The sequence below is a fragment of the Manacus vitellinus genome, unplaced genomic scaffold, assembly GCF_001715985.3.
Source record: "Manacus vitellinus isolate BGI_N305 unplaced genomic scaffold, ASM171598v3 scaffold_14_pilon, whole genome shotgun sequence".
NCBI lineage: Eukaryota > Metazoa > Chordata > Aves > Passeriformes > Pipridae > Manacus > Manacus vitellinus.
Window position 1 is genome coordinate 17,540,248 of NW_021939063.1, and position 16,848 is coordinate 17,557,095.

At 51.3% G+C, this 16,848-nt stretch overlaps 1 protein-coding gene across 1 annotated transcript; it reads left to right on the forward strand.

Annotated features, from left to right (window-relative positions):
• Positions 1 to 1,978: 1,978 nt before the first annotated feature.
• DAG1 (dystroglycan 1) lies at positions 1,979 to 16,847 on the forward strand (the record flags this gene model as incomplete). The annotated part of the gene is made up of 2 exons (XM_029958363.1): positions 1,979 to 2,558; positions 14,517 to 16,847. Coding segments are annotated over exons 1-2 (2,613 nt in total), but the record flags the coding sequence as incomplete, so codon positions are not given.
• Between the last annotated feature and the right edge of the window lies 1 nt (position 16,848).

Consider the following 16,848-nt stretch of genomic DNA (forward strand, 5'->3'; position numbering starts at 1 on the left):
AACAGGCTCCCCAGGGAAGTGGTTGCAGCACCAAGCCTGTCTTGAGTTCAAGAAGGATTTGGACAACGCTCTCAGGTACATGGTGTGATTCTTGGGATGTCCTGCACAGGGCCAGAGGTTGCACTTGATGATCCCAATGGGTCCCTTCCAACTCAGCATATACTATGTATGATTCTGTACTCAGTTGCCTTTGGGACAGCCTGGCCTTGGCTTCCCTGTTGTTTTGTCTGGTGTATTCCCATCCCAGTCAGCTCAGACAGTTGGAAGCACAAGGGCAGCAGGGAGTGGGCTTTCTTGTGGTGCTGGCCATCACACCAACCACCCTCCCATCTGCCTTGTGGTTCCCAGCAGTGTTATTCTGCCTCTGCTGTCTCTTCTGCCTTTTCACTCGAGGCAGGTTTTCCACAACTGACAGCAGTCAGGTCAGATATCTGCCTCGTGGATGCTGTAGCCAGAGGTTACATTTGGCTCATAATTCCTACTACCCACAGCCTCTTTGCCAACTCCAGCAGTGCCCTGGGCCCGTTACCTCGGGCTGGGAGGTGTCAGCCCCTCTGCATGTGGGGTTTGTTGTGAAAGGCCCATTGAGGGATGCAGGTCCTTGCAGGCTGCCCCTCAGCTTCTCTAGAGTGCAGGCTTTAGGATGAGCAACCACATCTTATCTCTCCTATTATTCCTAGAGCCTGCTGTGGTAGCCTTGGGCTCAGGGGCTTGCATGGGCAAACCCTCTGCCTGCTTCTGCAAGCCCATGGGGGCAATACACCCTGTCTGGCCACAGCACAGCAGGTCAGCTGAATCCTGTCATGTTGCTCTAGGAGCTCTGCAAGGGCGAGAAGCAGTGGGATTTCCCTTCCCACACGGTCTGGCTCCGGGGTCTCTTGGGACAGCCTGATGTGCATCACACAGCAGAGACAAAACAGGCTAAAATAAATCATAGAGCCCTGGGAGCCAGTGGTTAGAAGTTGGGCTGGGTTTGCTCTGGGAATTTGGAGCCACTTCTCTCTCCAGCCTAGAAAAAAGGAGTTGGTTCAAGGCATGAGTGCCTGGCCTGTGAGAACCCAGTCCTGTGTGCTCCTGGGACTAACACCTACTTGTCCATGTGTCTGTCCACCTGTCCTTTATAACCCACCGTCCCCCTTGGTACAGCAGATTGGTTACTGAGGGCTGTGCTGGCTGCAAACTAGAATGCCAGAGTGGACAGTACAGCTTCCTTGGGGTCCCAAACAATTCTGTCCTGTTCCATGAATCCATTGGTCTCCTGCAAGCAGGGTGTGAGGAGGAACATGGTGGCACAGATCTGTGACTGTGTGCTGTGGCTGAACATGGTCTGGAGGGAGAAGCAGCTAGGGAAGGGAAGGAAATAATGCACCAAAGGAACAGAGGAGCGAAAAGATCTGTGATCCAGGGGAGCAGAGAGAGTGGGGGGGAGCAAGTGAAAGAAAAACAACAGAGGGAGAGCTGGAGATGTGTCTTGGCAGAGTGAGGGGACAGACGAGCTGTGCGAGCAGGAGGGAGCTGGATGGCAGCATGGAACAAGGTGTGTGCACAGCTCATTCCAGTCTTATTTGGGGGTGTGTACTGCTGGCCCCCCGATCAACTCTAAACATTAATACCAAAAGCTGGACCTGAGAGGAGACCTGGCTTGAAAACCAGGCTTGTGGGTCAGAGGAGCAGAAACATCTGTCATGCATCAATCCATCAGGATGACAGCTTTGGAGTTCCGGGGTTTTCTTGGGACCTTCCTACTGGGTAACTGGCATTTAAATCCACTGATGTCCCAGCCTGACTTCATCTTGCCTTGAGAGGTCAGCTCTTAGCACTGTGCTCAATCTCAGCTTCATTTGTATCTGCCCTGTCTCCCTACCTGTGGCTGTCTCAGGATGCTGTGGCTCCAGAACAGCAGGAACACAGCTATGTGTGTGGAAAAGCAGGAGGATCTTGTTTCTCTGGAGATGCTGTACATCAGAGGAGGAGCTGAGAAACCCTTCCTCTCTTTAATGGCAGTGGCAGCTTGCAGTTAAATCAAAAGCTGAGGCACAGACGGTCGCGTGGCCAGTATCCTCTGCCCATTGCAAAGTCTGTGTGTGTTGGATGGATGGCTTGGGTACCATAATTAATGTGCTGATTGGGTTTCCCATGTCTAACCAGGTTCCCAGGACTCCTAGAATGAGGCTGCTGTGAAGGACTGGTGGATCCCCTGCCTGCGCTGCCGTGCCTGCAGATTCCCTGCGATCCCCTTTCTGGCTGGAGCACCGTTACCGAGGCTCCTGGGAAGAATGACTGTTGGATGCCTACTGCAACCCCCTTTCCTGGGGAGGACTTGGCTCCCCATGCTGCTGCTGGCAGCCTCTGCCCACTGCCACTGGCCCAGCGAGCCGGCAGAAGTGGTTCGGGACTGGGAAAACCAACTGGAGGCCTCCATGCACTCCGTGCTCTCGGACCTCCGGGAGACTGTGCCGGCTGTGGTGGGCATCCCGGACAGCTCTGCGGTGGTGGGACGCTACTTCAGAGTCTCCATCCCCACAGATTTAATTGCTTCCAATGGAGAAGTTGTCCAGGTGAGAAACGCCATTCCCTGAGGGCTCATTTTCAGTTATATTCATGCAGGAGTCAAGTGAGTCACCCCATTATCGACCTGGGTCATGAGGGTGGCTGAGAAGCAACCTTAATGTTTTGTAGGACTATGGGAGGATTTTTATTAAAAAATAAAAGTCTCACCTTATTGCAAAGTTCCTTTCTCTGTAACAAAGAGAGGAAAGTTCTCAGGGATGACTAATCAGGTCTGTTGGCTGTATTTAAACTCAGATGCTCTGCCTGTGGAATGATGGGCACATCTGTGAGGAGATGTTGCCTCAGGATCCAGGGAGCTGCAGATTCCCTGGGATTGCTGCTCAGGCTTGGGGAGTTTGCTTCACTGTGGTAACAAAACATGGCCAGACAAACAGACTCTGTCCTGCCAACGGGGCTCTGGGCTGCCTGTGACACAGTCTCTCCTGACCTTGTCCCTAAGTCCTCTTGGGAAAGATGGGAGCCTTTCCCCCTTATCTGACTTAAACCTCACGCTGCTGGCACTGCAGGCACCTGAAAACTGAGTTTTGGAATCAGTCCTGAGTGCAGGAGTGTGTTAGAATAGCCCAGAGGAGGGTAGGGATGTGTCTGAACACAGGTGTGCTCATTGTTAGTCCTGTCCTGGGAGGGTTTGTTTGGATCATGTGGAGTTCAGAAAATTCTGTTCTTAAAAAACAGAATTACCTTCCAAAGAGCAAAATTGAAAATAAGTTTTAAATATCCATTTTTAGAAGCATTATAACAGGACAAGCTTCTGGAGTGTCTTGGAAGATCAGAGGGAGATGGAGAGCAAGTCAGGAGCAAGTCTGACAGCTCAGCCTCTGCTTGAAGGCAGGTTTGGTTTAACTCTGTGTGCTGTCACACAGTTATCCCAATCCTGGTATGTGGTCCTGCTGGCTCTAGCGAGGGTGCTGGGTGGGCAGAAAATCCAAAGAATGCAGCTGTTACTGACAGAGAGTCAGACAGGGAGGAGGAAGGCGTGGAAGGAGTTGGGGAAGGGGCTGGGCTGGTCTCAGTGACGCTGAGTTGACCATGGCCGAGGTCTCTGCCCGGCTTTACCCGCAGCCTGTTCGGAGCACAGGGCACCTGGACAGCACTGGGCTGCCAGAGCCCAGGCAGGTGTGGTGAGCCCAAGATCTCGTGTTACAGAAATGATAACTTTGGTTTGGGATTTTGCATCCAAGTGGCTTGTTCTAATGTTGTCTAATAGCTGCTTTGATGGCAGGAATAATTGTCAGTGTTTGTGTAACACCACAGCTTCCTCTGTCGTCTTTTCCTGGCACAAAAATCATCTCTGATAGCTCCAGTGGATGCAGGAAAATCCTGATGGATTATTTCCACCCCACCTGATGGCTTCAAACGATACTTCTGCCGTGTTGGTGTGAGGTGTGCTGGATAACACCAACATGCCTGGAGAGCCTAGAATGGACTGGGCTGGATCAGGACCAGCAGCTGCTGGTTGTGTGTAGTTCAGCATACTCTGGGAGCGATTTTCATGCTCGTTCCTGGGCTTACCCATGTGCATCTTGCATCTGTTCACCTTGAAATCGATTTTAAAAGTGCAGCAGGTTCTCACTTAGCTGCTGTCTCTGGAAGGGCTCTCCTTGCAGGGAATGCATGTTGGCTGCTGAGCACAGCTGACCTTTGCTGCAGGGATTTGATTCCTGGCTAGTGAGAACTGCGTAGGCAATTTTGGGTGCTGAGGTGCATTTTTGTTTTACTGGAAAGTTTCACGGCAAATTGCTCTGGTCTTTTTCTCAGGCTGCTTTGCCTTTCTCAGCTGGAGCAGTGAAAGCACAGTACTTCTGGATCTTGCTGATGTGCTTAAACCCTGCTAAAAAATAATAAGGGCTGTGCCCTCTGAGATGGGTCAGGCTTTACAATGAGATGTGGTTGCCTATACTTTTTCCCCTTAAATTTCGAAGAAATTTGCTATAATTTTATTTAAAAGAAGATGCTGAGAGTTGATGTCCCCAGACTCCCAGGAGCTTCCCCCTGGAGCCTGGAGAAGGTGTGATTTGCTTCATTTCTAGATGATTCCCGTTGATAGTTTCTAGGATTGTGGTGGCGATCGGCTTGAAACTCCTTCTGAGATCCTCTTGCTGCTTGTAAGCAGATTCCAGCCATCTGTAGACAAAATACTTTTCTCTGCAAACTTGGTTGTGGGATGGAAACAACGCCAGGCATGTGCAGCGTGGTGGAGGAGTGCCCCGCAGGCACGCACTCCTGCACAGTCAGGTATGTGCTCCTGGGAGCCATCACCAGTGTTTCCCTTCCACCCCCAAAGCTGCTGGGAGAACAGGTGAGATTTTATGGTTAAGGAGAAAAGAAAGTTTATTCTGACGTGCTCGAGCTGCACAGAAAAGAAGTAGAAAAACTACCGTGTGTCTTAATTTTGGAGTCTCACGTTGCTGAGAGCCAGCTGCCAGCAAGGTGTTGTGGCCATGGTAACTCCCTTCCCCTGTGCCTTGTGTTCCCAAGTTGGTGCCTTGGTCAGGCATTATCGTGTCCTCTGAAGGGCAGCTGCAGCTTGCAGGTATTCCAGCTGTTGAATTTGGCAGCAGCTCAGTCCAGATGTTGTCCTCAAGCTTCCTCACTACAGCAAGGCTTCTTGCCGCAAGATTGCTCTCCGGCTGTCTGAAGGTGTCTAGGAAATTAAAACTCCTTGCTGTGCCTTCCCAAAAGGCACCTTGCAGCCCTTTCTGCCATGTTTGACACCAAAACATTGGCATTTTTGAGAGGTTTGGGTTAAAACACCCTATTTCCCTGTGTCATACGGCCCCCTTGCCATGCAGATGGGTAGTGTCAGGGTGTGCAGGTTCCCACTGTCTCCTGGCAGATGCTGGTTGGGACAGGATAACCATGGGCATTGGTGCTGGTACCCTCACCAGTCATCAGCTCCTTACCCCATTTGCACTGAGGACTGTGTGGAGTCTGACCTGTTACCTCTCAGCTGTGTCCTGTCAAAGAACAGATCATGCTCAGGTCAAAGACCAGCTGGATTTCCTGTTCCTTCCACTTCTATTTGAAGCTACTCCAGAACTTGGCTGCTCTGATTAAAAATGCAGCTTCTAGCCTAAATTTAGGGGTGGCTAGAAATATTTATGTGTGCTGCCCTTTAGCTTAAATCGGTTCTACCTTCATAATATTTACTTCCTTTATGTATTTATAGGTGACAGGCATACTCCCTATCTTGATTTTATTAGGTTAAACAAGCCAACCTCTTTAGTTTTTTCTCATAAAATAAGCTTTCTTTCCCTCCCCTCAGCTTTGCAGCTGTCTTCTGCACCTCCTAGAGCTTGAGTTTATTTTTCTTTGTTTGCATGACCACAGCTATACAAAACACTCTAGATGAAATTTTACCAGAACCTCCTATAAAAGCATCGAAACTTCCTTTTCTCTTCTATAAATAACCTTGTTTGATATATCCTCCGATCATCTGCTTTGCTTTGGTTTGGACATCTGCCCATCAGCTGAAATATCCAGGTCTGTAGTTTTTGCTGCTTCCCCTTGTTGAGGTCCTAGAAGAGGATGTCAGGCAAGGTGCATGATTTGGGATGGGGGCTGTTGCAGTAAGCCTGGCTGTCCTCTCATCCCGCCAGCCGAGAGACAATATCCTCACAAGGATACAATACCCGCAAGGAGTCGAGCCCTTGCATAGTCTCTGATATCCTAAATGCATATGCCCACAGTACATAAAGACATGCAATTAAATGGCTTTTATTTAAAGATGGATCTGTAAAGTATGCTGGAAGGAGAGAAGCTCCTGCTGTGCACTGCTTCCCAAGACGCATCCCTGCCAGAGCAGATTTGCTGTGTCTTCCTCGAGGATCATGTAAAGCTGCTGACCTGTCTTCAGGCTGGTGGTGTTTGGTGTGGGGCGGATCCCACGGAGCGGGTCTGCTGTGGGTTCATAGCTGATGCCAAGGAGTTCAGGTGAGCACAGGCTCACCATTCCCAGCTGTGTCTTGGCCCCTGATTAGTTTGGGATTTGAAGTGCACGGTCTCACCAGCGCTTTGTTGGGAAAACACGTAAAACACGTAGCAGAGGCCCCAAGAACCTCTTGCTGTGAGCAAACATAGCTGCTGGCAAAGTGATTAGAACAACTGAATTCACTCACTCAGCTGACACAGGGCAGCTATGGAGCAGGTTTGGAGGTTATCAGAGTACTGGATATCCATCTGGGAAAAAAGGAATCTTGCTCTCATTGAATGTTTAGGTTGGAAAAGACCTTTTAGGTCATTGAGTCCAACCATTAACCCAGCACTGCCAAGTCCACCACTAAACTTTCCAAGCAGGAGCCTAATTTTCCAATGGTTGTTCTGTATGCTGTCTGTTGAAGTGGCTTTTATCAAACATCTCTGCTCTCATCAGACGTCAGGGACCTTGATTTATAAACAGGATCCACAGGGATTGGGTTGCAGGAGTCCTGACATGGGTATCTGCTGTCGGGGCTGTGCAGTTCACCTCAACCCTGCTCTGACCCCAAAGTGAAGGGCTGGATGTTGGCAGCCAGCCTGCAGTGCCAGGACACACTTGCTTTCAGGGAAGAAAACCACAAAATACTGATTTTTTTTTTTTCTTTCCTCTTGCAGTGATCTTTATTTCAAAGCACTTTAACTGAATGTGAAATTTATTAAAGTGGCATTTCTCAAAGGAAGAGGAGAAGCAAAGAGCGCTCCCGAGGGGCTGTGTCATTAAGTTGGGTATCTTAAAAGGCTCTCTGTGTCAAAGCATTTGAGCTTCACCTCATCCCTGGGGTCCCTGGTTTTCTTGGACTAACTGGGGGTTGTAGCAACAGCCGCTATTTACAGGGGAGCACACAGGGATAAATGACAGTGCCTGGAACAGGTCCAGGCAAAGGAGGACTTGGGCAGGGCTTTGCTTAGCTGCCACACTGCAATCTGAGCAATGAGATGAGCTGATAAGATTTCTGTGGGGAGGCTTAGGGGGATGCTTATCTTTTTCCTGCAGTGAGACAGAGTCAGGGAATTTGGCATTTTTAGTGCGTGCTTAGTAACAAGCTCTGAATTTGGAGGAGTGGAAAATGTGACTCGATCTGATTATAAACTGGATTTTCAGACGGGCTGGGAAGTTCCTTGTTTTGTCCTACTCTTACAGGTTGTTGCTCTGAGCATCCAGAGGATGCAACGGTAATGAGAATTCTGTGAAGGAGCAGACCTGAGACTGCGAGATCCGGTCTGCCTTTCCTTACTGTGCTCTTGAAAGCCAGCTTTCCAGCAATCTGCTGATGGCAGGAATAAATTGCCAGGGCTGGTTAGCTGTGTGGTGGCAGCACTAAACCCCCAGCACTTGGCATCCCTCCTTTGTGGTATTTTTGCTTCCCTTTGGCCTTTCGCTTACAAAAAGTTGCGCTGAAAGAAGAGCTCGACTGAACTTTTTTTTTTTTTTTTAAGCTGTTTGAGGCTTTTCCTGCCCCGTGCTCGCCCCCCAGCCAAGGGAGAAAGCGGGGTGTGGGCAGCCTGTGCTGACCCCAGCCCTGGCGCGGGCGGGCTGCGCCTTCCCGCTCCAACAATAAGGCTAAACAAATCCTTCCAAGCTGCTTGCATGGACCGATGAAAGGAGGATTTCTTGGGACACTCAATGTTTTGTAGTGACCTCCCAGTGAAACAGCTGTTGTGTTCCCTTGCCCAGGCAGAGTGGGACGCTGAATAGTGTCCTTATAGCCAACACAGAGGCGCATCTGGAAAAGGAGCCGTCATGGCAGGAGTATGCGAGGGTGGCATGAGCCGGGCGGAGCCGCTCAGCCTGCGCCGCTGCGGAGCCATTTTACTGACCCTGGAGGAGTCGGTCGGACAAAGCCCAGCTCCTGGGGCAAGGCAGGCTGTGTCCACAGCGAAGGAGGGCGGCTGCTTTCTGCGTGTGAATGGCTGGAAAATATAGATTAGCAGCAGACATGGAAACTTCTCCTCAGGTTTTCGTGAGCATGTAAAAGCGGAGCAGCTACTTCAAGTAGTTGTGCTGCCTGGTCCTTCAGAGGCTGAAGTTTGAATTTGAAGTTGAGGGCCAGGACTGCTGATGTAGCCTCTGCAAGCCTTGTTCTCCCTTAGCTCAGCTTTCTGACCTGAAAGGTTTGATTTCTTTTTTTCCCCCTAAAACAACAGCTTCAGTGCATGGAGACATGCAGGAAGAGCTTTGCTGGGCTTTGGCTGGGACCAGCCTAAGTGTGGGGTTAGTTCAACCATCCTGACCTACCTGTGCACGAAGGAAGCACCAATTACCAGCTGTCCTGTCCCCATGTAGCTTCCAGTCTCTGAACAGAGGTGGTGAGCTCCTGCTGGTAATGAAGGCTTGGGTCACCGAGACTGACGTACTTCTGAGGGCCAGTGAAGTCTCTGGGCTGTTTTTAGACTTCCAGGGGTAGGTGCCTCTGCATGAAATGTCCTGGAGAAGCTTGTTTTTGTCCATGAGTTCCTGGCCCTTTTGTCCGAGGCACACAGCAGCTCAGAGGAGCAGTGTCTGCTGAGGACACCCAAACACCCTGGCAGGTATTGCAGTCCCCTCCGTGGGGAAGCACTTGTGCTACAATTCCTCCCTGCTCTCTGTGCCCAGTACACGCAACGTTCCTTTCTCCAGCCTGAGCTTTCCCACAGTGCAGATGCAGCAAAACCATAGCTGTGCCCAGTGAGCAGAAGGTTCTGAGAGGTGCACTCTCTCTTTGCACCACTGTTTTCTGGGCCTCGTGTTTCTAGGCACGGCCTGTCTGATGTCCTAGTTTACAGTTCTGTTGTATTTGAGGAAAGGAGCAGGGTGTAATGTTGGAGGCTCCTTCATACATCATCTCCTGGATGCACACAGGCCAGCCTTCCTGGCAAGGCTGTTCCTTGGGGCCAAAGACTCACAGCTTCGTAGAATCATAGAATATCCTGAGCTGGAAGGGACCCACAAGGACCATCGAGTCCAACTGCTGGCCCTGCACAGGACAGCCCCAAGAATCACACCACGTGCCCGAGAGCATTGTCCAAACGCTTCTTGAACTCTGGCAGGCTCTGGCAGCTGTTGTGGTCTGAGGGTTGCCCAGCTCCTGCCTTGCACTGTCACATTCCCTGACCCAGTATAGCAGCTTCTGCCACCCTGGGATCTGTCTGGGGCTGTGGTGCATGGACAGCTGAGCCCCATGTCTGCAGGCACCAGTGCAGCCTGTGTCAGGTAAGAAGAGGAATGCATGTGATGGACCCACAGACATTGCAGTGCCCACAGTTCCAGCATCACTGGGGTGGATCTGAAACTGGTGTCTCTACCCCCATTTGTGTGGGACAAGGCAGCAGGAATCTGCCTGCCCATAGATCCTATTTGGGGCTGAGACTCTGTGTTTCTTCTTCTGCCAACACTGCCAGTGCAGCGGCATTAGCAGGGGGTTAAGATGAAGCTTGGGCTTAGGCAAACAGCTTAGGCTTGACTCTTTCTCTGCAGTTATATTTGCATTTGAATTGCGTTTGAATTTCCATTTTCTTCCCCTGCCTGCTGGTTAATTGCTTGCAGAAGCCTGAGCCTGCAGACTTGGTGTGGCACTGGCTGGGTCAGTCGGTTGGGCACAGCTCAGCTCGCCTTCTGTTCGGGTGGAGAGGGCTCAGCCAGCATGTTCCTCCTTGCTAGCTGGGGGGAGGGGGGGGGTAATGCTGAAGGAGTCTGGCTACAGTAAATTGTCATTGGTAATTACACCCCAGATAAAATCCCTGGCACGGGGTCTGTCTCTCAGCAGCAGCTGGACACGGAGAGGGGAAGGGGCCAGTGGGAGATCTGGCAGAGCTGCAGGACTGTCCATGCTCACTCTGCCCAAAAGCAGTCAGGGGCTTTTTAGGACTGATTTGAAAGGAAAGGAGCCAAGTCCCAGCTGCTGATGCTCACGAGAGGGTCTGGCAGCACAGACACAGGAGATCCCATCAGATATTTCCAGGGCTGGGAGGATTTCATAGTGGTGTGCCAAAGGGAGACTTGTGGCAGGATCCTATAGTACCTGTCTCCTGGCAAAGCACTCACTGCCTCCTTTTTGGAGGATTCATTGTGAGGAGGAGGAGGAGGACTGAATACCTGGAGGATTAGAGGGCACTCTTGTAGGAAAGAATGCGTTTTTTGCCTGAATTCCCTCCGAGGCAGCAGTTTTGCTCACTGCTCCTTTGCTTATCTTTGTCTTGTTGGCTACAGGGCTTTAAGATCCAAGTTTAAAAAAAACAAATCAAACTGAGCTATCTTCTGTCATGAGCTGACTGCTCTTGGCTGGCCTAAAAATAACAGGCCGTGTCTATCTGAAAGGATTTTGTGAACAAGGTCTTCAAAACCCGCCAGACCACTGTATGTATTTAAAATCAAAATCATGGCTTATTTTTTAATGGTCTTCAGTACACTGCCAGGCTTCTGTAATCTTTAGCTGATAAGCATTCATTTATAATTTTCTCAAATAATTGGAAAACAAAGACAGCTTTTTTTTTTTTTTTTTTTTAAATTGAGCAACGGAACAGTTATTTTGAAACCAGACCCCTTGGGGGAAATGGCAGGGCTTAAGGCTGATACTTATTGCATACATAGAAAACTGGGAAACTTTTAACGTGAAAAGTAGAGATCCTAAATCATTAACTCTGTGTAGCTTTAACAAATACCCTTTGAAGCAATATTTGAAGGAAACATTGCTAGAACAGAGTCCAGGACTCCCTGCTCCCAGTTTTGCACCAACACAAATACAGCAGTGATTATGACCAGGACAGACCCACGCCAAGGGCTCTGCTGGTCCTTGTTTGTTTAGGAACAAGTATTTTTATCCAGCCTAACAGCTTTGATTATCTACTCTAATCTTTCTGGGCTCTTCCTTTGCCTCATGAACATGGATGAATTCTGCTGCCAGGGCAGTAGTTGTGTTTAAAGCAGAGCCGAGGCATCGAATACTTGTGACTTATTGCCTTCCCAAAGATTTCCCAGGGGAGGCACAGGTATCTTCGTGGACTTCATAGGCATAATCCACTTAAATCTGATTTTCTTAATCACCTCTTGCAGAGCCCTTAGAAACAGTCCACATCTCCTTGCAGACTGAATACAGCTGAACTAGCTCAGCTCTTTTTAAATCAAGTTTAAGTGGGTTTATAAATGTTTTGCAACTGTCGCATCCCTGCTAGAACAAGTTGTCCCAGTCGGTGATTGCCTGGCCTGTTTTTGTTTTTCAGGAGAGCCTAGTTTTTGGTGTGAATCTCTCTGGCTGCAGCTTCATTTTCTAGCATGGCCCTAAATGCAAACTGTAGGTTAAAAATGGCTTTCCAAGCAGGAATACTCAGACTGGCCTATGCCTTCCTCACTGTCTTTTTTTGCATGTGGGGTCAGCCACCTTTCTGAAGTGAGTTTGGTTGTCAATGTAGGAACAAACATGACTGAAGGGAGAATCATCTTGTGTCCAGAGATTAGGTAAAGTAACACTGCTTGTAGAGTCACCTCCTCAAGTCATGCCCCATGCCCAGGGAAGGGGGAGCACCAGAAAACCCTGGCTCCCAGGAAAGCTGTATGGAGTGTGTGATCCTGTAATTAAGGGCTTTTGCACAGTGCACAGAAGGGGGAGATTTGTTCCAAATGTAGCCTAAAATTACACATTCAGAGTGAATTTAACCACTCGCTATTAAAGTTTTTATTCCTCTTGATTGTGTAAGCCTCAATAATGCTGTGGCTTTGTCCTGGCTCCCCATGTTTCTGTTCCTGATGTGCGCCCAGCCCAGCCTTCCCTCCTCCACAGTGGGCAGGTGAGTAGCTAATTTTGGCACAAGAGGACAAAGAGTGGCACCATCCAGCTCCTGCTACTGTAAATGCTGAATTGCACTGGGCACTGTCCTGGCATCTCAGTTTTTAGAGGGTGTGATGAAATGACACTTTTTTAAAGGAACATAAGGGCAGGAGCAGACCTTGCCTTTGTTCTCTTGTGGCAGAAGAGTTGCCAAGGAAGGACAATTCGGTCCTTTGTTCCTGCAGGAGGGAGGCTCCCTGTGCCCGGCTCAGGTGAAGGGCTGCCTTTCCTTTGGGATGGCTGGGCTAAAAGCAGCTGCTGTTCTTGAGGCAGAGGGGAAGCATACGCAACCACAGCCCTGCCAAACCCCTCTGCTCTCTACCATACACATGGACACACAGCAAGGCCCAGTGGAAGGATGTTCCTGTCTCAGTGTCTCAGTCCAGGTGGGATATATTGGGGTGTATGGCCCCTGAGACAGCTTCTTCCAACTGTTTTAAGTGGGAATCTGAATTCCCTGCTCTGGGATGTTGCTGAGGAGGAGTTAACTAAAGCTGTGCTAACAGCTTTAAACTCTGCTCTATAAACTGTACCCAGCATGTGTCTCATGATGTGCTCTCCAGCTTGTCCAGGCTGGCTGAAAGCAGGGCTGGTCCTTCACAGAGGAGAGGAATGAGGGTGTTGCCTGTATGATCGTGGCTGAAACCCTCTGTGGCTCTTGAACAAAAGCTTTCTTGTGCTGCTCTTGCCAAAAGACGCTCAGGTCCTACATTATCCTTGCCGAGCTGCACATCCAGACCCTTCAGTGTGCTGAAACCCTCACCGTGTGGGTGAGCCCCAGGGTGCTGCCTGAATCCTGCCTGCAGCCAGGGAGTGGGAGAGGCACCCAGCACTCATGGTCTGCCCAGCCCTACAGCACTGGGCATCACTCCTTGTCCATCCCAGGGGCTTTCCCCAGCAGGACCTGCGGTCTGGCGAGTCCAGCCCTGGCTCTGCACCACTGCTGGACCCAGGAGCACTCCTGCTAGGCAGGTTTCCTTGTGAAGTTCCTTACCCAGCTTTGCATTTGGGTAAATTATGAAATATGTATGAGCCTTAGGGAGCTGCAGAGAACTAAAGCATCCTTTCAGGAGGAGAGCTGGAGCATGGCTCAGTGTTGGACTGCAGCGAGCCCAGAGCCTCAAACCAGGCTGCTGAACGTGTCTCCATGGGCCACAAAGCATCCTCTTTCCTCTCAGTGTCAAGGGGAGATGCCTTGTGGAGTTCTGGAAAGCCCAGCCAGGGCACTTGCCAAATGCCTCCGATCCTGGGAGGTTACAAAGCTCAGATTACTCACTCTGGAGTACCTACAGCCCCGGGAAATGTCACGGCCCACTGAGCTGGCAGCATCACCCCTTCCACCACGCAGCCCGACAGGGCAGACAGACTGATGTCAGCTGCTGGGAGCTGGGGAGTTTGAGGTTTTGTACTCACCTTCAGCTACAACCCAGGGCAGGAAGGGGAGTCCTCTGGGGCAGGGGAGTGTAAAAAAAAAAGAAAGCCAAGTATTGCCATTGACCTAAAAGAAGTAGTATATAGTGCATTGAGGTTCTGAGGTGCCTGTGCTCTGACACAAAGCTTTCCCTTGCAGGAGCAAGTTGTTATATAAAAGTGAAATCCTTCATTTAAAGCTGAGTCTGAGACTAAAGGTGGCCTGAGCCATAGTTTGCCAGCTTCCAGCCCCTCCAGTTCAGCCTGGCTGCTGGAGACAGCAGGAAGAAGCTGAAAGTTAGCAGAGAAAATATATGTTCTGCTGAGCTGCTGGAGCAATGGGCTTGCAGGATGTGATGGAGTGAGGAAAGGAGGAAGATGGCAGGGCTGGGAGAGGAAGGAATGGTAAGAGGGCTGTTGTTGAAACAGCTTGGCTGTATGGCATAACTTCACCCTCAGTTTGTAACTGTCCCCATGACGTAAACTCCCCGTCCACCCTTGGAGAAAATGAGCCACTTGTGTGGTAGTTGCACAGCAAGGAGGGGTCCCTGTGGGGCTTTATGACCTCCTGTGGCTCCTTAAGCTCTTTGAGACCAGTGCACCCTGCAGAGCTCGTCCTTGCCACCATACAGAGAAGGCAGCATGGGCCGCCGTACTCTGACCAGTTGTTACACTTCTTTAATCCTTTAAGTATTATTGCTGCTAGAACCTATCCTAATGCTGCACTTCTAAAAACATCTTTTTTTTGTTTGGTAGATCTCCGAAGCTGGGAAGGACTCCTTGCCTTCTTGGTTGCACTGGAACGCGGAGAGCAGCTCCCTGGAAGGGCTGCCCCTGGACACGGACAAGGGCGTCCACTACATCTCGGTGACCACGCTGCAGCACTTCCCAAACGGGAGCTATGTGCCACAGACCACAAACGTCTTCTCCGTTGAGGTGCACCAGGAAGACCACAACGAGCCTCAGTCGGTGCGAGTGGCCGTCCAAGACACGGGTGACGCAGCGCCGTTTGTGTGCGGCTCGGAAGAGCCGGTCACCATCCTGACTGTCATTCTGGATGCCGACTTGACAAAAATGACACCAAAGCAGAGGATCGAACTCTTAAACAGAATGAGAAGCTTCTCAGAGGTGGAACTTCATAACATGAAGTTGGTTCCTGTTGTAAATAACAGACTCTTTGACATGTCGGCCTTCATGGCTGGACCGGGAAATGCAAAGAAGGTGGTGGAAAATGGGGCCTTACTCTCATGGAAATTGGGATGTTCTCTGAGCCAAAACAGTGTCCCCAACATCAGCAAGGTGGAGGCTCCAGCTAAGGAAGGAACCATGTCTGCCCGCCTTGGGTACCCTGTTGTTGGCTGGCACATTGCTAACAAGAAACCTCACCTCCCAAAGAGGATGCGGCGGCAGATCAACGCCACCCCTACGCCTTTGACTGCCATCGGGCCGCCCACCACTGCCGCACAAGAACCGCCCACCAGAATTGTCCCCACCCCGACATCACCTGCCATCGCGCCTCCCACGGAGACGACGGCACCCCCCGTCCGGGAGCCCATTCCCCTGCCGAGGAAACCCACGGTCACCATCAGAACCAGGGGCCCCATCGTTCAGACGCCCACGCTGGGACCGATCCAGCCAACCAGGGTAGCAGAAGGCACGGGCACGGCCTCTGTGCCGATTCGCCCCACGATGCCCGGGTATGTAGAGCCCACGGCCGTGATCACGCCGCCCTCAACTACCACCAAGAAGCCAAGAGTCTCCACTCTGAAGCCAGGCACGCCATCCACAACGGATTCCTCCACGGCGATAACACGAAGGCCTACTCGAAGGCCCAAAACTCCCCGTCCAACAAAGCCTCCCAGCACAACCAGATCCCCCATCTCCAAGCTGACAACAGCCTCCCCACCGTCCCGTGTGCGCACCACAGCGAGCGGGCTCCCCCGGCCCTGGGAGCCCAATGAGCCGCCCAAGCTGACGAACCACATCGACAGGGTCGACGCATGGGAGGGAACTTACTTCGAGGTTAAGATACCGTCAGATACCTTCTACGACAAGGAAGACACCACCACTGACAAGCTGCAGCTGACCTTGAAGCTGAAGGAGCAGCAGATGATCGAGGAGAATTCATGGGTGCAGTTCAACAGCACCAGCCAGCTCATGTACGGCATGCCAGACCGCAACCACATCGGGAAGCACGAGTACTTCATGTACGCCACTGACAAGGGCGGGCTTTTTGCCGTGGATGCTTTCGAAATCCATGTCCACAAACGCCCGCACGGGGACAAGTCTCCAGTGAAGTTCAAGGCCAAGCTGGAAGGGGACCACAATGCGGTGGTGAATGACATCCATAAGAAGATCATGCTGGTGAAAAAGCTGGCTCTGGCATTCGGTGACAGGAACAGCAGCACCATTACGGTGCAGGACATTGCCAAAGGCTCCATTGTCGTGGAGTGGACTAACAACACGCTGCCCCTGGAGCCCTGCCCTCGGGAGCAGATCCGGACTTTGAGCAAAAAAATTGCTGATGACTCTGGGAGGCCGAGCCCAGCTTTCTCCAACGTCCTGCAGCCCGAGTTCAAGCCTCTGAACGTGTCAGTGGTCGGCTCCGGCAGCTGCAGGAACATCCAGTTTGTCCCCATGACCAAGGACGGCAGGGTGATCTCCGAGGCGACGCCGACGGTGGTGGCAGGCAAAGACCCCGAGAAGAGCAGCGAGGACGACGTGTACCTGCACACTGTCATCCCTGCCGTGGTGGTGGCCGCCATCCTCCTCGTGGCCGGCATCATCGCCATGATCTGCTACCGCAAGAAGAGGAAAGGGAAGCTGACCATCGAAGACCAGGCCACCTTCATAAAGAAAGGCGTGCCCATCATCTTCGCCGACGAGCTGGACGACTCCAAGCCTCCGCCATCCTCCAGCATGCCCCTCATCCTCCAGGAGGAGAAAGCCCCACTCCCCCCCCCAGAGTACCCCAACCAGAGCATGCCAGAGACCACGCCACTCAACCAGGACACCATCGGGGAGTACACGCCGCTGCGGGATGAGGACCCCAACGCGCCGCCCTACCAGCCTCCCCCGCCCTTCACCG